This window comes from Phaenicophaeus curvirostris, chromosome 2 (genome assembly GCF_032191515.1).
Source record: "Phaenicophaeus curvirostris isolate KB17595 chromosome 2, BPBGC_Pcur_1.0, whole genome shotgun sequence".
Taxonomy (NCBI): Eukaryota; Metazoa; Chordata; class Aves; order Cuculiformes; family Cuculidae; genus Phaenicophaeus; species Phaenicophaeus curvirostris.
This window is the reverse complement of record NC_091393.1, coordinates 121,719,101-121,747,085: the sequence shown is the minus strand read 5'-3', so window position 1 is coordinate 121,747,085 and position 27,985 is coordinate 121,719,101. Positions and strand designations below refer to the sequence as shown.

Genomic DNA, 27,985 nt, shown 5'->3' with positions numbered 1-27,985 from the left:
CCCTTGACTATCAATGGAGAGGGCACAAGTCTGGATGCTGTGACGCTGGAATGCTTTAATAAAACACTTGCAATACAGAGCTTTGGGAATCAGCATCTTTAGCAAGTTTGAGAAATCCTTTCAGTTCTTCTAAGGGTCAGGAAAAAAAAAACCCATGTCTGTCAAACTGTCAATGTGCAGAAGAAATTGTCCCTGAGCATACGCTGTTAGTGAGCAGACAGATCTAGCAGTGAGAGTCCTGCTACTTCATCGTGATCCACTGACAATACAAATGAAGGTGCTTGCATCCTCCTAGGCTCAAGCTACAGGGAAACTAATTGCCAGTTTGGATCAAAAACGTAAATGAATAAAACTGGACATTGTTTTTTCACTGACAGAGACTATAGGTCAGACTCAAACAACTTAAGGTGCGCTAACATCTGAAACTTAGATGCTTACATTTAGTGTGATGACTCGGAAAATCCAAGTTAGTCACTTTAGCCTCTTAATGTAGAGATACTTCGGAAGAGCAGTCCCCTCCATTGACCTAGGCTTACACAGAAAACTTTTGAATATGCACATTTCAGAGAGATGAAAGTCATCTTAGGTGGCTTAACCCATTTCCCATCAAGTTACATTAAGTGCACATATACACATAGTACTATGAGAAAGAGATCACTTATTGGCACTTACTGGATCATTATTGGAATTACCAGTATTCCCTATTTGTCTGTTTATATATCTGTGTCTGATTATTTCTTCTTTACATGAACCACAATCACTTACCTGTGGTTTGCTCAGTTGTCAGTGAAGTTCTGAATTTCTTAAAGTATGTCACACTAAGAGAAATCCTGACATTCCTGAGATCACAACTCATGGGGGATTTCAAACTTGAGCAAGCAGAAAATAAGTATTTTCTTATGTGAAGACCATGACTCTATCTCAGTGGCAAGTTTAAATCAACATTTGAATGGCTATGCTGTGGCTCTGTTCCCTGCTTCCCCTCCACCCCACCCAAATCAATACCTCTACTATCAGAACACTATCTTGCAGCTTAGTATTCAAACTATCTTATGTCCCAGAATGACTCACCTCTCCCATTCTACAATTTATATGTATGACAATTTTGTATCATACATCACTAAACATATGAAAACATGAACACGTTCTACTTACAAATCTTAACCATAGAATGTCAAACCACCTGTATCCCAGTTTTCAATTCTGAGACAGACAATAGAGAAAACTTTACTCCATATGGACTACTTAGGCATGTGTGTAAGGAAAATAATAATTAGATTTGCAGAAAAACCCTGAAGAGCTTCCAAGGACCTTAAAAAAAAAAAAAGTCTTGTTTCTAGTTACATTAGAATTTATACAAACAGGAAGAAGAGAAGATTTTGCTTGTGCCATTGCGAGGACATCTGCAAGATCAGTGTGAAAACACTCCCATTTCTTTGAATGATTTAAAAGAGCTGGAAGATGAATTTGATGATCAAGGAAAACTCATTCAGTCAATGTTTGCAGGGTAGCCTGGCACAGACTTGCTCTGAAAACTGTAAATCTGGGAGGATTTGCAACACTCCATTACCCATCCATCTCTGTGCCCTTGGCCCCATCAGTAAGGGTTTCTCAGGCAACTACCTGGGAAGCGATGTAGAGGCCTTTACAAACCGGGTATAGAGCCAATAATTTTTGTTGCATCTACTAATAAAAATTTATACAGACCTAAGCCTTTCTCCTATCCTTACACTTTTCCATGGCTGTTCACCAAAGACCATGCGGGATGCACTTACACTGAATGCTATCACAGCTGTACGAAATCCAGGAACCTCCAAGATCTATCCCAAAATGACCACTGTCCTTATCAACAGTATATATTCATAGTCACTTGGGGAGCCCAAACAGGGAGCTGAAGATCTCCTGGGTGCTCATAAGAATCCCTGGCCATCTTTGCAGCTACAGAGCAGAACAACAAAAAGCTTTCTAATATGCTGTAACTGCCCTTGACACAGACACATGCACAATGTAAGCACATAGTCCCCTTCCCTGCAACTCCATTACCCGAAGGCACTTCTATCAATAACTAATGTAGACAGGAAATTCTTACCATTCAGAAGGTGCCTGCTCAGCCAAGTCAAGCACTTCTCTCCAGCCAAGCTCTTTGAGGTGGTCAAGAAATGTCATATCTATCAAAAAAGAACAAACTCATACTCTCCCTACTTCACCCTTCTGAGACCTCACCTGGAGTACTCGGCATTCTGGAGTCCTCAGCATAGGAAGGACATGGATCTGTTAAATCAAGTCTAGAAGAAGGCCAAAAAGATGACTTGAGGGCTGGAGCACCTCCCATACAAGGACAGGCTGAGAGAGTTGGGCTTGTTCAGCCTGGAGAAAAGAAGGCTCCAGGGAGAGGCTTTTTATGAGGGAGCACAGTGACAGAATGAAGGGTAACAGTTTTAAGCTGAAAGAGAGGAGATTTAGACTAGATATTAGAAAGAAATTTTTTACTGGGAGGGTGGTGAGGCACTGGCTCAGGTCGCCCAGAGGAGTCATAGATACCCCAGCCCTGGAGGTGTTCAAAGCCAGGCTGGATGGGGCTTTGAGCAGCCTGATCCAGTGGAAGGTGTCACCTGCCCATGGTAGCGGGGTGGAACTGGATGATCTTTAAGGTCCCTTCCAACCCAAACTACGCCATAATTCCATGATACACAAACCATCCTTTGCATGCATATATACTGTTCACATCTCTTACCTAATAACTTGTTCTTTACAATCCAAGAAGAAAAAAAATATGCACATAAATAAGAATATGTGTCTATCTTTGTAAATATAGATCAGAACATCCTTTATGTGTGAGTCAAGTTTTGTCCCGTAATATAAGAAATAACAGCCTTCCTAGAAAATGGTGTCATGCAGATTTCTAATATTTATTATCCCAAGTGAGATGATGAAGTCACTTTTGTCCTCCACACAAAAGTGGGTGCAGTGAAAATTGTGTGTGAGTTGCCAGCACATTTGTGTTTTGAAGGGTTATTGATGTGAATAGCAGGTGAAGTGTAAAGAAAAGGCTCCAGCTGTTTCTTGTTTTGAATTCTTCCTTGGTGCAAGAACTGAGAGCAAATACTGGAATGGGAAAAGTTAAACTCGTAAGTATCCCAGTTACAGTCAAAGAGAAAAGAATTAAAAACCTTTTTTGTTGGTGTGCTATGCAGTTCTGCAACATTGATTTTATTCACACATAGTGCACAGCTGTTTATTGAGTCTGACCCTTGAGGGGACGCTGAAAAAACAGTGGAAATGAAAACACTCAGAAAAAGACAGTTTTCCTTTCCTGTTTACTTGATAGATGTTTCATATTATTAAAAAAGAAAAAAAAATAGAAGGAATAATTTCTTATGTAACAGTGACTTGCAAATCATTGTTTCAAATATTAGCATATTTATTTCAATACTTCCGACGATTTCCCCATCTTGTTCTCCAGAACAGTTGCTTTCACTAAAAATTAAAAAAGTGGAGAAGCCACTGTTATTATTGTTTGGAAGACTGTAAAATAAAACAAAGCAATGTTGTCCTTTATTAGAATGATTTAGTAACGAGACCACCTCACTATTTTATACTGCCTTAAACACTACTATAACCAGCCTTAAATGTGTCATTTCTATTCTGTTTGATTGTTTTGTCAGAATAGGAAATATAAAATACATAATGGATTCAAATAAGGAGAGATTGAAAATGCGGTCAGCACATTGATATCCCTGCAGATCCAATTTCGTGGGTAGGGAGGATGACTGGGAAGTTGTTGCCCGAGTGCTTTTAGCCAGACTCCTGCAGAACCTTCCTTACTTAATACAATCCTTCTTGAATCAAACAGGACCGTTACCGGAATATAAAAACATAAATAAGAATGTGAGCCATCACTTTGCAACTGAAACTTTTCTTTAAATTAATAATACTGAAGACAATAAACGCACAAAAAAGGGATGCCTTCAATCCCTCTTTCCCCTTATGTGCCTCTAACCTGCCAGTGGCAAGATCTGCACAGCTGAAAGTGGTTTCCACAGCCACAAATTCTGTACTCGGTGCTGGGCAATTCATCACAACAATAGAAAGGTAAATTCTATCAACTTGAAATGGCAGACATCTCTACTTTGAGACTTACAGGGGTATTCAGATTTAAGAATTCCTTTTCTTTTAGTTTATTTTATATTGCTATAGACTCAGTTCTAGCATGTATGTCAAAAATTGAAATGTGAGTAAAGAGAGATGAGCAGTCTAGTGAATGAAGAAAAGAGAAATGTTCTTCTCCTGAAGGACGGCGTGATAAAATCATAAACTACTGTGGGGATGCTACCAGCAATACTAGTGTTTGAATGTCTGGAAGACTTAAAGAGTCAGGTCAAGGGGACTTGACAGAACACAGAATCCAAGATACAACCAGACAGAGCTGTCAAGAGCTCTGAAGGCAGTGCAAACTCAGTGTTGCTTAAAGAAAGAGCCAGTGGAAGATCTGAATGATGAATTGATTGACATAAGAAAAACAATTGCTAGATATTTGGATTAAGAACAGCTGAATAAATGCAAAACATTATTACTTTCCAACAGGATGGTAAGTTGGCCATCACAGGAGTGACAGGAGAAATGCAGATTTTAATTAAAAAGAAAAAATGGCATAACCCATTCAGAGTTGCTGTGAAATGTCTCCCAATGTGTTAACTTTCAGATTACTGCACCAAGACAAATGGCTACAGATTTTTATTCCTCCTTTTTAAGCCATTTAAGCTGGAGGTCAAATGTTTGGATAAAAGTAAATCTATGCAAATTTTCCTTTTGTTGTACGTAGACTATTTTTTCCTATTGTATTATTTCTGAGTTCTATGTTAAAGTTATAATGCTCTTAATCTTCTCCTCTGTGATATCTACAGGAACAAGGACAATGGTGGAAACCTTCAGCTTGAATAGTTCAGCAGCTTAGGCCAGCACATACATTCATTAAATGCAAATAATGTCCATGACAATCTGTGTTATTCTCATTTATTTCAACAAATCTCAAAAGCTGTATTAAAGAAAAAAATCTCAATAAAGGGTTTAATATTTTGCTGCAATTAATGCTCTTCTTTGGCTTAACCATACTGTCCAGTCATTAAATAAGCTCTACCAACCTCACTGCCCTTTAGAGAATCTGTTGCATGTCTTTTCCTTTGAAACAAACGGAAGAAAATAGTGCAAATTTAAAAAGAAAAGGAATGAGCAAGCTACCTATTTAAACCTACACATTACGTAACAGTCCCCTTTCATAAATCAAATCCAAGTATTATAAAGTTGAAATCTCACCTTGAAGAGCTCTAGATTGCATCATCATGGAAGATCTCTTAAAGCTAATGTAGATAAGAGGATGAACCCTACGGATGCGAGTACAAGCTTTTCCCCACTTCCCCACACTTAACACTGGCACCACATGAACGGCTGTTCACATGCAATAGTATGAGACACATATAGGCAATTTTCAGATCTTATCTTAAAGGTTAGATTCTCCTCCTGCTAACCGTGTTATGTTTTACGGTACAAGTGGTCCACTCTAAGATTATAGAATAGTTTGGATTGGAAGGGACTATGGTCATTTTGTCCAATCCCTCTGCTGCAAGCAGGGACATAGAATCATAGAATAACCAGGTTGGAAGAGACCCACTGGATCATTGAGTCCAACCGTGATCACGCTGTTCAGAGCCCCATCCAACCTAATCCTGAATGTTTCCAGCAATGGGGCATCTACCACTTCTCTGGGCAAGCTGCTCCAGTGCTTCACCACCCTCAGCAAAAAAAAAAATTCTATCTAATATCTAGACTAAACTTCTCTTTTAGTTTAAAACCATTACCCCTTGTCCTATTGCTGCAGACCCTGCTAAAAAGTTTTCCCCCATCTTTCTTATAAGCGCCATTTAAGTATTGAAAGGCCACAATAAGGTCTTCTCAGAGCCTTCTCTTCTCCAAGCTAAACAAACCTCTACCCTCTCGGCTTCTCCTCATATGACAGGTGTTCCAGGCCTTTGACCACTTTTGTGGTCCTCCTCTGGACCTGCTCCAACATAATTCCTGTGCTGAGTGCTCCAGAGCTGGATGCAGTATTCCAGATGTGGTCTCACCACAGCAGAGTAGAGGGACAGAATCACCTTCCTTGACCTGCTGGCAACATGTCTTTTGACACAGCCCAGAAAACCGTTGGCCTTATGGGCTGCAAGTGCACATTGTCAGCTCATGTCCAGCTTCTCATCCACCAGGACCTCCAGGTCCTTCTTGGTAGAGCTGCTCTCAATCTCTTCATCCCCGAGCCTCAGTATCAATACCAAGGGTTGCTCATGTTGAACATCATGAGGTTTTCACAAGCCCACTTCTCCAGCTTGTCAAGGTCCCTCTGGGTGGCATCCCATGCCTCAGGAGTGCCAACCTCACCACTCAGCCTGGGGTCATCTGCAAACCTGCTGAGGTGCACTCAATCCATCACCTGTGTCACTGATGAAGATAGGAAACAACACCGACCACTGAGGGACACTGCTAATCACTGATCTCCAACTGGATATTGAGCTATTGACCAGTACCCTGTGTGTGCGACCATCCAACTGAATAGTCCATCTATCAAACCCACATCTCCAATTCTGAGAGAAGGATGAAGAATAGTAAAAGCAGGAGGACCTGCCCTTAAAAGTGACACATTACTCATGTACAAAGAGCACACAGTTTTATCATTAACTATGCAGCTCTGGTTTTTATTTTGAAAGTCCTTGATTATTTTTCTAATGATTCAGAACTCCTTAGAAAGCAACACTGCCAAACTGAATGATGTAATGTGATAATTCAAATTAAAATGGAAATTTCAAATTAAGATGGAATACCCTTTCTAAATCTGTTCTGTGGTTAATATGGATAATAGAGAAAAAGTCCTTAGTCCTGTACTGGAAACTAAAAGCCCATTCAAACCTAACTGGCGTAAGGCACTCCAGCTCTTCTCAAAAGCACACAGGGGAGGAATGTGGCCCAGTATCATATTTAGATGCAATAGCAACCCCAGATGAACTCACTGGGTATCTATTCACAGCTTTACAACTGCAGGCTTCATACCCAATCTAGAGCAAATTCCTTCAGTGGCTGGCTATCATGCACTAGAAATCTAACTACTCGATCATAAATGTCCTTTGGGATCTTTAAAACTGATTTTCTAGTATTTAACCCTCATTTTTCTTCTTATGAAACATTGCCAGTTACCAGTTTTCTACCAGAGCATATCCTTCCGCTCCACAACTCCCTTTCCCAGCTACAGACAAATACTATGCTTGTCCCCAGGCCCAAAGCAGGTGTCACTGACCCTGACTCGAGCCTTAACTCCACTTAGTCTTTCTTCCAAATGAACAGTTTTTATATGTATCTGCTGATAGGATATGCCGGAAGAAACAATAGGGTTGGAATCCATTCTTTTGCCCAAACCCCTTCAGGATGGAAAACGAGAATAAACTAAGCACATCATGGTGCAGAATAGCAGACTACGGCTATAATGCCTCTGAGACCTCTCTGCTCCCCTTCCTACTACAGCCTCATTCCTCACCTGCCAGCTGCTTTCATGGCTCAGACACCTATATTCTCACATGCACCCTTTTAAACCATGTCTATATGGATTTTTTTACCTATCCAGGATTGTCTCATCTCATTTTTCCAGCTAACCTTCTCCACAAACTAAATCACCTGATTCATACTGCCAGCTTTTCATTCAACTTATTCACTTACAACCCTGCATCCACATTTACTCACATATCATCCCTTTCCAACTAACTATTTTGTAGCTGAAAAATAGCGTTAGTGCTGATCAGAGAGGAACAACAGTTTTATGCTCCTGCCCCATTACTGAAATTTTGCAGTCATATTAGTTACAGGGCACTGGGTACTCACTTCTTGCTGCATCCTTTCATTGCACAAAAATGAAAGGAAAGATGGTGGAACTCAACTTCAATATTTTTCTCCTTCATATTAATAAATAGCCAGCCTAGAAAACAAATTTCCTCCATAAATTTGCAGATTGTTATAGATGACACTGCCTATTAGCATTTGCATTTAGAGACTTCAGTACAGGATGGGGGATGATGTGATTGAGAGCAGCCCTGCAGAGAAGGACTCAGGGTGCTGATTGATGAGAAGTTTGATACAAGCCAGCAAGGCGTGCTCGCAGCCCAGAAGGACAACTGCATGCTGGGCTGCATCAAAAGCAGAGTGGCCAGCAGGGCAAGGGAGTGTATTCTGCCCCTCTATTTCTATCTTGTGAGACCTCACCTGGAGTTGTGTGTCCAGTTCTTGAATCCTCAACATAAGGAGATGGAGCTGTTGGAACGGGTCCAGAGGAGGGCTACACGGATGATAGGAGGGTGGAGCACCTCTGCTCTAAGGACAGGCTGAGACAGCTGGGGTTGTTCAGCCTGGAGAAGAGAAGGCTCTGAGGAGACCTTAAAGCAGCCTTCTAGTACCTGAAGGGGCTACAGGAAAGCTGGGGCGGGACTATTTACAAGGGCATAGATTGATAAGACAGGTGGAACAGCTTTAAATTTCATAGAATCATAGAATAACCAGGTTGGAAAAGACCCACCGGATCATCAAGTCCAACCATTCCTATCAAACACTAAACCATGCCCCTTAGCACCTCGTCCACCCGTGCCTTAAACACCTCCAGGGAAGGTGACTCAGCCACCTCCCTGGGCAGCCTCTGCCAGTGCCCAATGACCCTTTCTGTGAAACACTTTTTCCTAATGTCCAGCCTAAACCTCCCCTGGTGGAGCTTGAGGCCATTCCCTCTTGTCCTGTCCCCTGTCACTTGGGAGAAGAGGCCAGCACCCTCTGCTGGGGAACGTTAGCAGAAATTCTTTAGAGTGAGGCTGGTGAGGCCCTGACCCAGGTTGCCCAGGGAAGTTGTGGCTGCCCCATCCTTGTAGGTGTTCAAGGCCAAGTTGGATGAGTCTTTGAGCAGCCTGATCCAATGGGAGGCATCCCCACCCACAGCAGAGGAGTTCAAACTGAATGATCTTTAAGGCCCCTTCCAACCCAAACCATTCTATGATTCTGTGATTCTAAGAGTTCCACTTACAGAAAAGCGTGCAGTTGTGCCTTTGCCATTAACTATTCCACACAAGGATAAACGTTACATCCTCTGAAATTCTAAAGGCCAAGGAGTTTTTATAACTAAATCATTTTAAATGAAAATAATTCAAGATTGGGCAATTTCCTACCACTTAAAAAGAAGAATCAGGCAGATAGAACACATTCATCTTCAGCAAATTCCTTCATTTCATTAAACAATTCAGCATTATGCTGCGAAATCTTACACTGTATGCTTCTCCTTTTTCAAAGAATTAAGACCTCCTCAGATCAGCTTGGGAAACTTTTCATTTTAAGAATTATCTACAAGAAGAACTGAAAAAATAAATGAGATTATTTTATTTTTGTGCAAACGGCTTCTTATGCTGGTATCTTCTTTTGTCTTTTGTAGTTCGGCTTAGGAAAAGTTAATGCAAAGTCTCCACCTGGTGGCTAATCATATTGTGGCAAAGTCTAAACATGTTGCTACCTGGCCAAAATAACATTTTACTCTCTCTCTCCTACTTAGCCAAGCTATTACTTCAAATCTTACCATTAAATAGGGGGAAAAAATGGTTTGCAGAAACAATATCCCTAATTGGAGCATACGATGCTATTCAGAAGTACCTCTCAGGTTTGTAATTTCACACTGATTAGTACCCTAATTTTGTCAGTGCCCCGTTATTCAATTTTGATACACACAATGCCTAAAAAGCTCAAGCAGACAGAGAAAGATATGGGGAAGGGTTTGACAGAGCAGTACATAATACAAACAGTTTTCTCCTGTCAGAAACTGAAAATTTCACAGCAGTTTTGGAGATAAGAAATGAGACACACTCTGAGCTAAAGGAAAACAAAACAAAACAAAAATTGCAATTAAAGGAAGGAGACATTTGGCTAAATAACCTCAGAAAATTCATCTATCAGTATCATTGGAAGTGGCAAAATTCAATCACAATTTTAAAGATATTTGCACACTCCTACTGGCCATGCATGATGGCTGAATGGTCACTGAGCAGTGCTGTAGTGAATGACAATATACCATCTGGTGATGAAGATATTTTTGTATTACAGCACTGAAGTTGCATAATTATTGTCCAAAAAAAAAAAAAAATCCATTCCAAGTAAAAATGCTAAAAGTTATCATTTGAATGTACTATAAACCACAGTCATATCTTGACAAAAGCATTGCAACTATATTGTAAGGTTAATGCAAACACTAGGTAAATATATTTTATACAGTAACTTAATGTCTTCTCTCTCTGTATATATATTCCATGAAACACCTTTGTGCATGATCCAGCTCTTCATCAATAATCTTCTGGTTTGAGCATCTCTGGTCACCTAAGCCCATCACTAGTACAGATGCTCATTGGTTTTGACAGAGGCAAAAATAACAGCATGCCACAATCATCAGGACAGCTTTGGATCTAATGATCCAAAATTAAATTAATGTCTACACTCCCTTTGGCATCAGCTATCAAACCATGTGGATTCATACTGCAGAATTATAAATTTATAAGCCACTGGTCCTTTAGTCATTCTGAGACTATGCATACTTGCATACTTGAATACATGCAAAAGAAAAAGATTAAATACAACACAATGAAGACTAGCAATTTTTTTTGGTTTATTATAAAGTCTTTTCTAAAGCCACTGTAGAAGAAACTGCCTCCTCTCATGAAAGTAAAAATTACAAACAAGGAAGTCAGATCATACATGGCTTGTAAGTTTATAATGGAGACTAAATTAAGGATCAGAAACATCAGTGTTGAAGAGCTTCCATTTAAATGGGACAGAGAACTTTTGTGAAACTGTACAATGCTGCTCTTTGCAGAACAGCAGGTGAGAAAGACAAAGAGCCATCTCTGATATGCAGTCACTAGTCCCAACTTAACCATTTTCCTACATCCTTTTCTTTTGCGGCTGTTCTACTCTGTATGACACATGCATACACAGCCACTGAGGCAGGGAATGACGAAGGCATTTGTGGGGATACTTCTACCTTTGCCAAGTTATTCTTGATGTCATACTAAAACAGCTATTATTTACTCATATTCAGTGTGATAGGCATCAATACAAAGACCTGTAAACTCCTACCATGGAAAAAAAAAAGTTCAGTTTAAAACAGCACACAAGCATTGCAGAAAGCACCTACAAAACATTCTCATCTAAAAACTGAACTAGGCTTTTCCAGGTGCACCACATCACAGAATAATATAATTCAGAAGCAAAAAAAAATTCCTCTGAGGTCATCTCCTTCAGCCTTACAGGAAACAGCCCAAGCTTGCTCCCTTCAGGCACTTCATTTAATCTAGTTTTAAATAAGCCACATAATGAGGCTTCTACAGCTTCCCCTGGGAACTTGTTCTAGAGTCTAACAGAACTCATTTTCAGGAAGTTTAAATTCTTTTTAATTTCCTCCCATTACTTCTAGTTACATAAATCATACGATATTACATATAGTAGAAATACAGTAAATAGTAATTTTTCTTTGTAAAAAAAGTAACCCTTACCATCACTAATAAGCTTAATTTCAGCAAGGTTTTCTGTTTCAAATTAATTTAATTCTGTTGAAAGGTTACAAAGTAAAAACTGAGTAAAAAATTTCTCTGCATATATATATATATTTATAAATATGAACATATCAGGTAAAATGTTGTAATACATCCTACAAACACAATCCACTCAAAAATTAGGGTTATTGGTACCAAGGAGACATTAATCGAGCATCCATTCCCTTAAATGGAAAACCTCATTGTCAAAAAATCCTAGGAGTGTAAGCATGAGAAGGAGTAGGCAAAAACTCAAAAATTCGTACTGCCTGCACAGAACAAAGTTATTGACAAAATAAGCTCCTTGTTTACTAATAAGCACTTTTAGCTCAGCCAAATTTACACTCCTAATCATATATACCTACATAAGGCACTTGCTGGAAAAATCCTTTACACCAGAGCAAGTGCAAATTCAAAGGAAATATAACCAGTAAAAGGGCTTTTTGGTACAGCAGTACATTGTCTGTCATCATTAAATCCCATAATGATGGTGCTGTATTATTCATAGTTCTGGTAAAAGGATTACTTGTTCCTGGAAAGTGGTACGGAGGCAATTAGGTGTGTCTATACTACATCTACGCTACATTATTGTGTATGTATGTGTGCTGCTATAATAGAGCTAGCCTTAATATGATATAAAGTCTAGTATTCAGCATTAATAAAGTTGTCCAGACAGGACCAATATCTTAGTTACCACAGAGAAATCATTCGTTTCCAAACTCAATCATGTAAAACTTCAACTACCCAGGCAGTTGAAGACACCGATTAAATCCAGCCCAGACATCCTCACCCTACAAGCACGCTGCTCACTCATATTCAATCTGCTGTCCATCTCGCAGCACAAACATCTGATATTGGATACATTCCTTTGTTTGCCACAGGGTTGCATTCTACCAGTCAGCTCCCAGCTTGCACTGATGTGTAGGGTTGTTGCACTCCAGGAATCTACCCCTTGGACTTGTGTGTCTCCAGTTTTCTCAAAGTGTCCATTTTTGGTGGAAAAAACAACAACAAACCATCAGCAGTGCGTTCAATTTTAAAAATAAACATAAATATTTTGAAGAAAACTCAGAGCATGAATTAGGGTGCATAGACTAAGCTAAATGAAATCTTACACCAAGCATTAAACAGAATTCTACTGTCCAGGTTCAAACTTGTTATTTAAAAGACCTTGTTCAGCAGCTGCTGTACCTGCAGGCACCTGCAATTACTAGCTTCCTCCTTGTCTGATTTCCTCACTCCCCAGACACTTGGAACTGTGCTCCAGAGCATGCCCTGAACTACTTCATTCTCAGCACCTCAGTGCTTATCTCCCATATACACCCAGCAGGAATCCAAGCGTGGGCTTTTTCAACCTACACCCTTTAGGGGCCAGGCATCCAAAAAGCAGCTGTTCTTACTTTCTAGCCCTTAGGGGTCCCCGATTACAAAAAGACAAAGAGGCCATTTATATAAATCATGGGGCAGTACTCAGCTTTTTTTTCTTTTTTTTTTTTTAAAGAGCTGTCAGAAAAGACAGTAGATACTTGCTAATCAACAGCTTAATGCTTAAATCATTCACTAAAAAAAAAAAAAAAAATAAGAGAGAGAAACGTTTTTCAGCTCAACAGTGTCTAGAAACTTACGTCTCATCACCAGGCTATAATGGCATAAGGAACCTTTCCATTCCCTCCTCTTCAAAGTGTTCTGCTAAGGAAAAAACAGTGAATAGATCACAGAAGTGAGGATTTAGAGAACATGAATTGATACCTCTAGTTCTGTGCCCTAGCAGCTAGGCTACAAAAATCTTACCATTTCCTCTTCTGCACAAGGATCCCCAAGTGCTTTGCTACGCTGCTTTGGAAAGAAGGGAAACTTTCTCTAAATGCCATACAGTCTGTAGGTGCTTTCCCTGGGTTGTGGCTACAGTTTTAGTAGGATTTTTTTTCTTGGAACTCCTAATATCTAAGCAAGTGATTTAAACAGTGCATTTTGTATGAAAAAGTAGCATTCTCTTCTTAACTGGTCGATGTGTTTTATGAATGACTGCTGAGTCTGTTGTATAAGCCACACAGACACATAGCTCTGGGAAAGAGTGCACAGGCATAAGTCTCTACATGAAGCATGTAGTTCTAGAAAGGTGTAAAACTCAGAATACATTCTCACTCGCATGGTTTTCCCATGTCCAACACATAGATTGTTATAAATCTCACACTGAGAGGTTCAACTTTTCTTCATGCAGTCTACAGGAACCCTTGGCATTCCTCAAAGGTTTCTGTGCCTGGGACAGGAAATCCAAAGATTAGATGTGCTTTGTTGGATCTAATGCCATAAACATTTTGTAAGCTCAAAATAAGGTATGCTAAGTTTCAGTCAACTTTTCACTATCACCACCATCAGAGCAGACTCCACAGCCCACACCATAGCAGGAGGCAGATGTTCCAGGATACGCTCTAAATGACCCACACATTCAAAGGGAGAAATGCCTAAACCAGCCCATCAGAAACACTGAGCACCAGCACCTGAGATGCCACCCATCTTTAGCCAGCTTACACTGCAGGTACGTTCTTCCATGTAACTCCTCATAAAATTATATATATACATACTTATAACACAAAAGGAGGATACACTATTATGAAGTAGGCTGGTGCATTTAATCTAAGTGAAGGAAACGCAAAGCTAAATCTCTATTTCAGAACAAAGTTGGGTTTTTTTTCTTTTTCTTTTCCTGTTTCTTTTATTTTTAATTTCTTTCAGGTGTATGCTTTAATCCCAGAGCTATCAGCCATTTGATCTTTTGTTAAAGGTGCCCTGCTTCGCAGAAAAGGATCCAAGATTAATTAGGGAAAATATAGGGTGCAAAATGCAGGGGACATGACTGGCTTATAAAAGTCTTAGTTTCTGTTCCCAGAGTCTCATCAATGAGTGTTTCATATAAAAATGCATAAGAATTTCTTTGAGGAGTAATTGGAACATAACTTTCCCCCTACCCAAGAAATTGTCTAGCTCTTAGACTTGACTCCTGTGGCTAGAGAAAAAGACACATATCACAGCTCTTTAATACTTTTTGTACAGTAAAACAGCTTCGAGGGGGTGAGTAGCAAGATTATAGCTTGAAGGCGGGAAATGAGAGATGAAGGTTTGAACTCTTGGACGCAGAAGGGGGAATACTGGCTTAATGCAAAAGTAAGTGAAATTCCACATTATATGGAATGTCAGATTAGAGGAGATCAATGGTTCTATGGCTTAAAAGAAAATGAACATAATTAACGAGCTTGATCATATATTATAAGTTCAAACCCCTACAAAATCAGAGTGAATAAACACTGCAGAATTAATCAGAATCAGTCTGTCAAATAGTATTTTTTCTCCTTAACACCTTGATAATCCTTTAGAACACACACACAAAAAAAATTAAACCCATTTAAACTCCACTTTTACTCCATTTCTTTTTATTTGCAGTAAAATATATGAACAGAATTAGGTCTAGTTATATTTCAGGGTCACCCAGTTGGATGCCTGATGTTTACTGCTCTCTAAAAATTACAGCGTAATTACAGTTTTAATTCCTTCAATATGCAGATCTAGACACGGTAGTCCTAGAAACTTTCTTATTAACTCAGCAGGAGTCAATATAGCTGTCCCTCAAGTCAGTTCAGAGTTGAACAAATATTTTCAGGGTTTTGTTTTCACAATGTTTATTATTATGAAAAAAATAGATTATTGAAGAGAAAGAAATAAAAATTGAGGTTTTCAAATATGTCTAAATAATTAAGGCATAGAAAATTACTAGGTATTAATGGGCATGTGCATTTTTAAATGCTTTTGAATACTCAGTCTGCAAATATAGTTACGTATCTACAGATATCAGGAATTTGCTTAGCCTCCCTTAAAACAGCACCTCCAGCCTTTTTCCCCTCCTCTGCTTATTCTAACGCTTCACCTTTACTCAGCATAAAAGCAGAGAGATCATCACTTAAAGGAAATTTTAAAATACCTGCCAAAGCCTGCATCCATTCACAGAGCCACCAGATGTCAGTGCAGCTCCCCCATTCATCGGCAACAAGCAGTTCCTCCTGCAAACCAGAGGAAGCTCCTGCAATGTGTCTTTAAGAGGCACTGTCACCCTACAAACACCTTCCAGATGAATGCAAAGAAAACTTAAGCTAATGTCACAAACTCCTTTCATGTCAGGTGTTTCCTGCTGCCCCACACGTGCCGTATGCTGAAAACCTTTCCCAGCTGTAACCAGAGCAGCTTTCTCAGTCTCTGCTACTCCCACTATCAAATCAACCAGTGAAGCTTTTTACAGTAGCAGAGCAGCTCTTTGGGGGGAATCCCTACTCCCCCAGGTGTACTCCAAGGGTATCATGATACTTTTGCCCCGGCTGTATAGAAGTCTAAAAGTTTTAAGTAATAGTATTTTGTCAAGCGTGCCTATCTGGGACATAAGGCCTAGGTGCCCTTACAGAGAGTGTCAGTGAGAGCACACCTGACCAGCACAAAGCAGATGAAGGTTAAGCACGACACGTGTCTCATCTAGAAAGCTGTACAAGTGAGCTTTACGTGTGCAAGTAGATCTAATCCAATCCAATCCACAGCTGCTGGCCTAGAGGGCAAGAATGGTTCACTGGCATCATCCCAACAAGAAAATACTGATACACCTTCAGACTTTTTCCAAAGCATTCACCAACAAAAATGGTCACAGAAAGCTTCAAAATCATAGAATCACAGAATCATAGAATAAACCAGGTTGGAAGAGACCCACCGGATCATTGAGTCCAACCATTCCTATCAAACACTAAACCATGCCCCTTAGCACCTCGTCCACCCTTAAACACCTCCAGGGAAGGTGACTCAACCACCTCCCTGGGCAGCCTGTTCCAGTGCACAATGACCCTTTCTGTGAAGAATTTTTCCTAATGTCCAGCCTGAACCTCCCCTGGTGGAGCTTGAGGCCATAAATATTCAGAATGACTTAGGCAAGACAAGTGACACACGGTAGACAAGCATTTTATTACTCATGACAAAAAGGCAGAACACTGAATACATCAGGATACACGAGAACATTTTTCGTTCTAAATAAACATAACCGTTCTCTATCACTTTCATTTAAAAAAAAAATCATCAAAATCACTGACAACCTAGTATAAATACAGAAATACATTTAGGAAATCCAACCAAACAAAACAGTGGTTTCCAAGTAAATTTCTCATAATTATGCTTGCCCAAAAACAGATACAAAAAGACACCTAAGCTTCCAAAGCCAACATAAATTAATTTCTTCCAACTAGATTACAAGTAGAGCCTTTCCTATTTACAAGAAAAATGCTATTACAGCTGAGACTGGGGGCAAGGGAAGTATACACCAAAGACAGACAAATGGGAACAAAATCTATAGCTAGGCATGCCAGTAACTTGATCTAACAATCTTAACATACGTATTTCTGAAAATCTGTATCAATAATGGCAACAAGAGACATTCTATATTTACAGGCACAGTATAACCCTGAAAATACTTGCAACTACCTACTTTCAACCTTAAGAACTTTGGTTATCAGACCTGCAGAAAAGGAGTTACTAACACAAGCTAGATTCATTATGAGTAGAAAAGAAAACACATTCCTGCAAATAAAGCTAACATTTCAATTGGCAGAACACAAGAACAGTAGAGACAGGTGTTTAATTTTAATCATTAACCATTTCTAGGCCCCATTTTGTAACATTAGGTAAGCAGGCTTCTACAACCGCACACATGTTAAAGCACAACTACCTTAACATCAGTGAATAGCTAACTTAAAACATCTAAGTTTATATTAACACTACTCCAATAGAGCTGGCATTTAAGGTATCCAAATGATCTTTTTTTTAAAAAAGACCCAAACACCTGCTGTTCCAACTGCATGATAAGTTTGAATTAGAATTAACTCCTAAGTTATTACGTAGTGCCAAGTAATACTCAGTGCCTCTGCAATTAATGTAGCCCAGTGAAGTAAATGTTATCACTCAACATTGACTAATGTTGCACAATGCAAGCTTTACATTTTACCACAAGAGCAAGCAGTGTTTCAAGCTATTGACAAAGATTCCAGGTAATCTCATAACTATGAAAAATTTCAAATCATCCTATAATATAATAAAATGGCACCACATAAAGAGTTAATGACCACAAAGAGTTACAAAAATCCCTGTTTAACCAATACATGAACATAATTTCTGATACTTTAGCTAGTATTTACATAAGATATTTTATCTTATGCATTTTCTGATTTGTTACTAATCAGTATGTCATTTCTATAGTTAAGTATTTGAAAACATTTGAATAATTCATCAGCAGAGCTAACACTGCAAAGATCACTAGGCACTGTCTTATCTCTTACTCACTCTAATTTGCTGGACATGTCTCTCCTTTAAAAAAACAACCAACTTGTTGATAAAGCTTTCAAGTTTTCACAGGAATTAAATGTCATTAAATCATGACATCCAGCTGGAGGCAGCAGGCAGCAACTGTGTTCTTAGGTCTTATCTGGATATAGAGATGTCCAATGTCTACCATTAGGGATGCACTTTTTTTTTAATTTAAATTCAAACAGGGCACACAAAAAGAACCCAAAACCTCACAATTCAGTTCTCTTCAGGCCTTATCTTTGTACAAAGAATTGAGAAAAGAAGGGGTAAGGTAAATTAAATACATTAAAATAAGAAAAATCTGATAAACATGACACACTGTCATAACTTTAGAATGACTACTGTAAAAAATACGGCACATCCTCACTTTTCAGTGCTCCTGAAATTTCTCATCCTACAAAGATGAAAAAGGAATGTTTCCGTTCAAGATACAAAGTCAGAGAAAACTTCCTCTCTTCATTCTGACAGGTAGTAGAGAGAAGGGACTAGAGAACAGCTGAACAAGCACTCTCAGCAGGGAGAAGGACCCAATTGTAATACAACTCTGATATGGTCTATAGAGAACCATGAGCCAGGTCAATTGCGTCTTTACACCAAGAGCTAACTGAAAACAACCTAAAGGGTGAATCTCCATAAAATAGGATGGGTGCTTTTTGGCTTAGTGTTAGTAAACCTTCTTCTAAAATGAGAAAAAAAGATCCTCACACCAAAACTTTGGAATTAGAAACAGAGAGAAGAATATGCTTGGCGTCTTTGTTTTCTGGGCATCCAAAACAAGGAGACAACAATACTGTAAAGTAGATGTTACTGTAAATAAAGCTTTCTTTATACAAACACATAAATTGGAAAAGTGTTTCAACAGAAAGTTCTGCCAGAAACGTTATTGTCTAAATAAATATAACAAGAAATCTTGGAAGAAAAAAAGGATCTACCAAAAGCAGCATCTATGTCTTTTTTTAATACAATGAAGTGTTTTCCTAACTGCAGTCTACTTATTATTCAAATAATGCTTTTGATATTATCTTTGCGCTATCTTTCTGGGCAAGGGATCACCAGAATCACAACTCTCAACCAGTATTTCTCAGGCAGATTTTCTCTGTACTAAGTCAATTCCACTTTTCTTGTCATGCCAATGCTAAAAAGTCAACTTCTCCACAGTATCATTTGCAGAGTTTCTTTTCCTTCAATGTTGCATGAACTCAGATCCTTTGTTAATGATATTCCAGAACCCACTTTGGCAAACTTCCTTATTTGAAACTTAGTAATAGACAGTCCTATGCTTCACTTTGTTTCACTTCTTTGCTTTATTTCTGTCAGCAAAAATAAGAATTTTAGTCATAATTATAACCTGGTTCACAAAGGGAAACACAGTTAACTAGAATTTGGACACTCAGGCTGCAAATCTGTTTTTTCTGACTTAATTCTGTCAACTGGAATGAGGCAGCACTCACTTCTAGAGGAGACTGCATGGCCAGCAGCAATTAAGGCATGAGTGAGACTCTTATCCTTGCACAGAACATCCACTTCTAATTTCATGTCAAAGCCATAGCGTTTAAGATGAAATATCAAACCTGGTTTACTAAGAAGCATCTGAAACAGAAGTTTAGCTTCATCACTCCAGTATTCCCCACTGGCAGGAATCGTATCATGTAAAGAACAAGAGTGTATCAAGCATGGTAAATAAGACAGACTTTCTGAAATAACTTTAAGCATATGGATATCAGAATAAGGGATGTTTTCAAGAGAACCATAATCAATAAATGTAACAACAGATTGACTTGATACTTCATTGATTTCTGCCCTGTTCCACTGTGCTTCCAGTCCAAACTTGATCAAGCATCTAGCACCAGAAGCAACAAGCTCTTCTGGCAAAGCTGGCAAGTTGTCAGGAATGTCAGAGAGCAGTAAAGACAAGTTTTTCACGCAGTCAAATAAGACTTCAATCTGGATGCAGAAGTCAGAAGGATCAGTAACCACAGTTTCAAATCCAGGATATTTTCTCCATGAACTCAACAGGAGTGTCCACGTGACTGGATTTATCTTGAATGATGTATCACACTCCTTACAGTCTGTATTACTGGATTTTTCTGGTCCAACAATAGTCTGACGGTGACTAAAGAGCTGGTTCAAATACTCCTGAAATAGAATGCTCCCTACAATAATATCTACTTCCCAGATATGAGAGGATTCTACATATCTCAAAAACAAGACCCTTATTTCACAATTCAGGAGTGCATTTACAACATGGACAAATTCGATTTTCTTGAGTTTTTTAAACCGAACCCATTTACAGAGGGAAGCTCGTTCAGGAATATTTTTAATCTCGTCACTGAGCATCTTTGCATTATTTAAGGACTTGATCTCACGCTTGCCATAATCCATGAAAAAAAACAGCATTAACTTCTCCCTGACAAATTTCTTTATCACCTTTGATTGATACCACTTTAAGTTCCTTTCAGATTTTACCATGCATTCCAATCCTTCTTCAATCTCATTCACTCCAAGCAAATGACTTCCCTGTGCTTCTTTGACAAGCATTATATTTAACACAGGTAGTATTTGCAGGTTTCTAAGTAACTGCACATGAAATTCTCCGTTCTCTGAAATACTACTTACTTCTGCTCCTTCCACCTGTCCAGAACTTAAATCTTGAGGAAGGACATCTATAGGTGTTTTGGAAGTATTTTTCATCCCAACAGCCTTAGTTTTACTTTGACCGTATAAATCATTCTTAGACTTTCTGTCTTGAGGATTACTATTAGTAACTAGAATTTGTTCTGGCCTACTTCCCTTATGATGCTTTGGTGTGTTTTGCCACTCTGTCCTGGCTTTTCTCTGCATAAGTTCATTCGACATAGACTCTCCATCACAAATTACATCTATTTCCCACTGTTCTCCATGTTGCTGTAAGAACCTGCAAGCAACTGGCCTGTTATTTATTTTGCTTACAAAATAGGAAGTATTTTTTTCAGTCCAGCTTTCATCAGGTCCATTTTTTCCTCTGCTAAGGAAACAATGAACACTAAGCCTTGGCAAAGTTAAAAACTTCTTCTGAATCCAGCAGATTTTTGAAGAACTTACAACTGCTGCATTACCATAGTCAATGAACTCTACCTCAAAGGAGTTGCCCGATCTCAGAGTTTTAACAACTGCTCTATAGTAAAAACAGTCAGCATCATATTCTGCTACAACGAGATCCCCTACCATGAGCTCATCCAAGCAAGTTTCATTACCTATTTTCACCATGCTTTCATTTAATTGTTCTGCTAATTGTGTTATTAAATTCTCATCCTCTGCAAGCTGAATATAGAAACTTGATAGACTATTAATGTGAGAAATATACCCTGCTACTTCAGAATTCACCCGAATATCACGTTGAGGAAGACTGATTGATTTAGGTATCTTTTCATTACTCCCTTCCTGCTGACCTGTGTGATTTAGACTATCATTACGAGGTTCAGAGACAGCACTGACAGTTACTTCCTTTGAATTTAAAGCAGGATGGCAGAGTGATGGAGAAACAGGCTCTCCAACCAGAGGTTCCTCTTTGTGCCCTAGGACAGCAACAGTATTTCTAAAACCTAGTTCTTCACTGTCCTTTAAAGTTAGCTCTTTTGGAGGCTCGCTACGTAACTCTCCTGCACTATATGCAGCCTCCTCATAATCTTCAGAATTCTCACACACGTGATATTTCTCTTCACTTTTCCATTTAACTCCTTCAGGATTTTTAACAGTTACTGTATTAATTCCTTCGTCATCTCCCATATGACACGTTGCTCCTCCATTACTTCCAGCAACTGGTTCCATATAATTTTTCAGTGCCACTTCTTCCAATATTTTTTCTTTAATTTTCTGACTTATTTTGAGCTGTCCATCATACAATTCCACAGCAACTGGTCCATCTGATTCTCTGGATACAATCACAGCCTTTAGTAGTTTACCAAGAAACGTTTCCTCGAACCATGTAGTAACTCTTACTGGAATTTTTGTCTCCCTAAGATCTGACAGACAGCATTTAATAGCTTGCATGGGCGTGAATATTAGGTCAGTGGCAGAGTTTGGAATAGGCATCAACTGATCTCTCTCTACCACTGTCTTATTTCCAAAGTCCACAAAGTTAGCATAAAACCAGGATGTCGATTCCACAGGAGAAGCCAAAGCTCTGTAAAAGAGATCATCTCCACGATACCTGGCTATAAACAACCGCGTACTGTTGGTGTCATACTTTGCATTATTAGACAATTTACTTATGACACTAACCATCTTCATCAATGCCTCTATAGTTTCAGTGTTTCGATTAAGCTGACAATAGAATTCTGAAAGGCTACATACGTGAGTTATATAAACCTCCTCCTCACTTCCAATTTTTATATTAAAAGAGGAGTAGCAAAAACTGTACAGAGAACCTAAATGTGCATAGTTTCTCAGACAAATATATTCAGATTGGCTGAGACTATGTTCTCTAAGGAATGCCTCTGCACTAGTAAATGGAGTCTGTAAGTCAACTATATTGTATAAAGACTTGGGGCATACAAGAACAAGAGCATAAATGATGCAAGTCAGTGGTCCACTAGAAGCAGAAATGAAGTCTTCAAAATGTCTACGCACTTCTTCAGACCAATTAAACGAGTCAATCTGTAAGGGCACATTTTTAAGTGCACATCTAAATGCTTGGCTTTCCAGAACTAGGAAATCCGGAAGAATAGCTTGAAGATCTTCAAGTAAAACTCTATCCTGGTAGCCATAGTCTACAAAAACCACATCAACTTTGTTTGGCGACACATGTCGCATGACAGCTGCTCTGTACCACTTACCATCTTTGGGACATTTAACAATACAGGCCACCTGTCCAGTTTCATAAGGACTTACATATTCTTTATAGTAAGTTTGAATTTGTTCCATTAATTTATTTAGCTCTGGCAGTTTGCTTTGCAACTGACAATAAAAATCTGCTGGTGAAACAAAGTATGAACACACTACTTCAAAACTAGCTCCTGGTTCAAACACAAACTCTTTATAAAATAATCTTTTCTCATGCATCGATGTGTATCTTTTAGGGACAACACCTTTTCCAATGCAGGACTGCACAACAACCTCTCTCAACACTGAAGGCGCACCTACCAATTTTTCCTTCCGAAATCTCTCTCCATTTCCAGATAACTTATTTTTACAAACATTAGTGACGCTCTGTGCAGTTTTTTTTCCTTTTTTTAGTTTGAGTTGTTTCACAAGCTGCCTTTTTTTTCCCCAATGTAGAACAGAATCTTGTGTCTTTTCCCAGTACTCAGCACATCCAGCTTCAACCATTCTTCTGGCAACCATGCTTTTTTGCCCCAAACCATTTTTATACCACATGTTAACAATGTACTTATCCTTTTGCTGACCGACGACATGAAGCAATAGTGTTCTGTTAAACACAGTGTTTTTGAAGAAATCAGTTTCCTTTTTAACCCACACATGTTCAACAGGAAATGTGCGAGCAAGTGTGCAACACATGGCTAAAGCTGGTAAATCAGAAAACTCAGGAAGCAATGTTTTCACATCATAATAGGGTACTGTATCTGTATTTCCAAAGTCCAAAAAATAAACAGTAACATTTAAATGAAGTACTTCAATTACAACAGCCCGGTAATAACTCAAGTCTTTGCTATAGCGGGCACAGCACAGCAATCCAGGCTCTGGGTTTTTAAGGACCATTTCATCAGCCTGACATCCATTATATGCTCGTGAAATATTTTTCAATAAGGCTTGAAATTCATTCTGATATTCACATGGTTGAACCCAGAAGTTTGATGGATTTCTGACATATACCACAACAGCATAATGGCAAGAATCTGTTTGCATTTCTACTCTTTTGCAGTAGCTTGACAAAGAGACATCCCATTCAGATAGGCATTTTTTTGTATGTTTATTTCCAGCAAAATTCTTAAACGAATTATATCTCTCATCATGTGGTTTGTAGTTCACAGCAATATTTGTGACTTTTGTTTCTGAAAGCGAGACACATGATGGAGCTGCCTCATTCGGGTTTTCTGAATGCTTAGCATTGGTTCCAGTACTTTGATTTTGCAGCGTAATATAATACATGTGTTTAATGTCATTGTATAAATCAACATGAACATACACAGAAGTTTGTCCTATCAAGGCCTGTATAAGTTCTTTCAGCTGAACTTTTGTTACTGATTCATCCCGACTACCAAAACAAGACAGCGCACACGGAAACGAAATCATTGGTAATGCCATGAACTCTGCTTTAAGCTTCTGAACACAATTAGATGGCACAGCTTCAATATCGCCAAAATCCATAAACCACACTTCCATACAGTCAGAGAAAAGCCGTTTTATCACTCCTCTATGCCACTGTCCATTTTGCCTTTTGGCAGCACAGAGTAGCCCTAAACTATCAAAACATTTATTATTTTCTGTTTGGATAGCTTCATAGTACAAATGCATCGCTCCTGTCAAATCTTCCAGCTCTTTCTGCCATTTTTGTATCTGACAGTAAAATTTACTTGGGCTTACTGCAACAGTTATTTTTACATTTTCTTCACTGCCAACAGACAGATGCGGAAAGAGACTATCTGGGACAGGCCAAAAATCTGTTGTTTTCTCAGAATTACTGAAAGTAAGCAACTCCTTGACTGGATACTTCTGTTGCAACAGTTGCGGCACACTCTTACAAAGCATTTCTCTGGGAAACGCTGTTAATGTTTCTACAATAAGACAAAATGAATCCCCATCAACACATTTTCCTAATTGCAGTTCAAGAACATCATTAATTATCTTTGGCACTTCTAGAATAAATAGTTGGCATGGTAGAACAGCTTTCACGCGACCTGTAATCTGTAATCCTACCAGAGATGAAAAATAATTAATGGCTTTTGGACTCCATTTTTCTCCAAGAGGAAGTATGCTTGCAAAAACACCCAAAACCACCTTTGGAGGCAGCTGAAACAATTCATCACAAGCAGAAGCAAGATGTGTTTCCTCAACCACTAGCACTTGCCCAGTGTCTATAAGAAAAGCTTTACAGATATCCTCTCTCTTTTCCAAAACTCTTCCTCTATGCCAATTTCCTTCTGTGTCTTCCACCAAACAATATCCACCAATATAAACATTTTCTTTTATTTTGACTACACGCTGTATTTCACTTTGTAGCACAAAATAGTCAAGCTCACATACTCCCTTATACTGACCCTGGAACACTATAACCAAGCACTCAGGATGGCAATCTATGAGAGTTATCTTCAAAATCATATTTACTGTGTTTGAGGAGGAAGCCAGAGATTCCATTCTGTCTGCAAAGAAAAGGAGTACAATCAGCCTGATAATTTTCCATGTTTTTATTTTGTCAACTGAAAATGTTTTACTAGCATATTGTTACACGTATTATTAAAATGAATACTAAACGTTTAACTATGTCATGGTTTATGCAACTGGAGTACACTTGACAGTTATCTTTGTACAAACACGTTCAGATAATATCTGAACAAAACTACCTCTGGACTTACTTGCTCTTGTGGCTAAATTAATTCTACCATTTGAGAATAATTCGTAATCAGAAGGCAGTTCCCAGAATAACGCAAAGAATCAACAATTATAACAGAAAACTGGGGGGAGGGGCAACAGAATCGCTGACACGCAGGGATGCCAAACAGGACAATCAGGAAGAGAACTGTATCTCTTCTCAAAGAGTATTTCTGCTCAAATAAAACAAGAGTGGAAACCAATTCCTGTTATTTATACTATCTCTGCTCATCTCAAAATGTTAACTATATCCAGTAAATTGAACCACAAATTCCTCAAAAATAGGTCCAATTCAGTGTTTCACCTTGCAGTTACAAGGAGAGTTTACAAAACTATTTCCCATCTGTTTCTCTCCTCCTTTTTCAATATGTTAATGACTAGCGATTCCTGCTGTATTCACCCTGCTATTTTTGTGCAAAAAATTTCACCTCAATGACATTTTACGTGCTTTACTTAATCTGGCTGTCTATTACTATCATGTATAGTGGCAGCACATTTTAAGTTTTCATAATTGCAAGGACAAGCAAAACACGTTATCTACAGCCAACATTTCTGCAGTCGATCAACTAAGAATTGTGCTGGGTGTGTTTTGTACTAACACTCTGATTCTGACAGCTGAATTACATACAGACCTTACAGATACTTCTGACCTTCATCTACAATCTGTTCTTCAAGATCAGCTTCCAGTTCCATTCCAATCTGCCAATGAATCCATGATTCCACATTGTCTAAAAAGCCCGTACGTGTCCATAACTTAACCAAGCAATTCAGCTGTTCTAACAAATAACTAGGGGTAGACAACATCTGTCAAATAGAAAGGCAGTAGGCAGTCCAAGGATGGACTGGACAAAGCATATGCTTGATTTATGAATTTTTATGTGAAGCTGAAAGCAAAACCTTCAGTTTCAACTAGAAGTTACTAGAGCAAGATCTTCCTCAGCCTGCAAAAAAACCTTCAACAGAACAGCCACAATAGTTCCTAATCACAAGCATACATGAAGTAGCTAGTGTTCATACAACCTGCTTTCAGAGCGAATACTGATCCCTATCATTCTAGTTCCATTAAAAAAAAAAAAAAACGAATGAGCATTCCTACCATAAAGTTTAAATGCCAAAACCAGCAGCCCCTCAAAAAAAGCTCCCAGTAACAGTAATACCAAATCCAAATCCAACAAACACCTTCTTAAACAAACCATCCCCACCATTTTCCACCTTTCCCTGATAAAATCAAATGCTAAATTCTGTGGATTTCAAATTAAACAGCCTTCATGAAAGGGTTCTGTCTGTCTGGAAGATATCTGCTCATTAGAGAGAATCAAAATTTTTGAAGGCACATCACTACATGCTTTGGATGCTTTTTTTTTTTAAAACAAAACTAAATTCTTAGTTGTCGAAACACATAACAAATGAAAACAATTTGTGCATCAACACTTGTTTGCCTGTTGTCAAAGCCCGAATAACAGCATCACACCAATAGAGGAATATTTCTACAATTTACAAAATGACTTTTTGCTCTTCACTCACCTATATACCAGTCAGGACTTATTAATTCTGAAAACACCTTTAGGAACCATAGCACTCTTATTAACAACCCTGGATCTTCCTACAAGAAAAGGAGATAGAAGAATCATTAGAAAAACAGACGTAAGCCAAAACTCTTGCACTACTTCTCCAAGTCCTCCACCCGCCCAATAAGCACATCCTTCCTCATGCCCAGTTTAGTTAGAATGTCAGGATTTCAAAAACAAAATCACAACTGAATCTTTTACCCAAGGGGATAAGGAGAATGTATTTTGCACCTTGTTTACCTCGTTTCTTTACTACAAAAGCCCGGATCCAAGAGACACAGACACCTGGTATCTTCTACAAGCATCCCAATACCTGCCCAGAGATGCAGACACTTAATATCTTCTATAAATATCCTGGCCCCTGCTCAGGGATGTAAACACATAGTCTTAAGAAAATGATGGACTCAAGGTTGAAAATGTGTGATTAAACAAGGAAAGGGATATCGAGTAGGGAGAATTCATGACTGTTTAAGGGTTACCTGAAAGACACCCTTATCCAAACTAAGGAGGTAGAAAGTAAATAAGCAACTTTGTGTTAAAGCAGAGTTGTGCACCTAAGGAATATTAGTTAAGTGTAACAATTTTATTAGCTAAATGGGATTTCTAGCACCAGTTTTGTATAACTGGGCTTCTGGGTTCTTCAGTAGGTGTGCTAGCTTTGTGGAAAATCTTCCACCTAGTACCCTGCACAGAATAAAAGCAGTATCTCCTCTCTAGACAAAATTCTTTATTTCAGGAGTTTCTTTTTTTTTTTTCTCTTAATTTCAGGTACCTAATGCACCTTCCTAAAAGCACGGTAAACCCTTTCTTCATTCACTGCAGCTCAAAAAAACACACCACACCAAAGAAAACTAGACA

The 27,985-nt window shown here is 38.7% G+C and overlaps 1 protein-coding gene across 1 annotated transcript; it reads right to left on the bottom strand.

The window, feature by feature from the left end:
- Positions 1 to 18,606: 18,606 nt before the first annotated feature.
- On the bottom strand, positions 18,607 to 27,220 carry TDRD15 (tudor domain containing 15). Its single transcript, XM_069850736.1, has 2 exons — positions 27,084 to 27,220; positions 18,607 to 25,330 (listed from the first exon to the last, which is right to left on the bottom strand). Exon 2 carries the CDS (start codon positions 25,323 to 25,325, stop codon positions 19,404 to 19,406), a length of 5,922 nt encoding a protein of 1,973 aa, XP_069706837.1. The 5' UTR covers positions 25,326 to 25,330; positions 27,084 to 27,220; the 3' UTR covers positions 18,607 to 19,403.
- Positions 27,221 to 27,985: the final 765 nt, after the last annotated feature.

What these genes read in the sequence shown, in the direction of transcription:
- TDRD15 (XM_069850736.1), bottom strand. Translation starts at nt 25,325, where the DNA reads ATGGAATCTCTGGCTTCCTCCTCAAACACAGTAAATATGATTTTGAAG.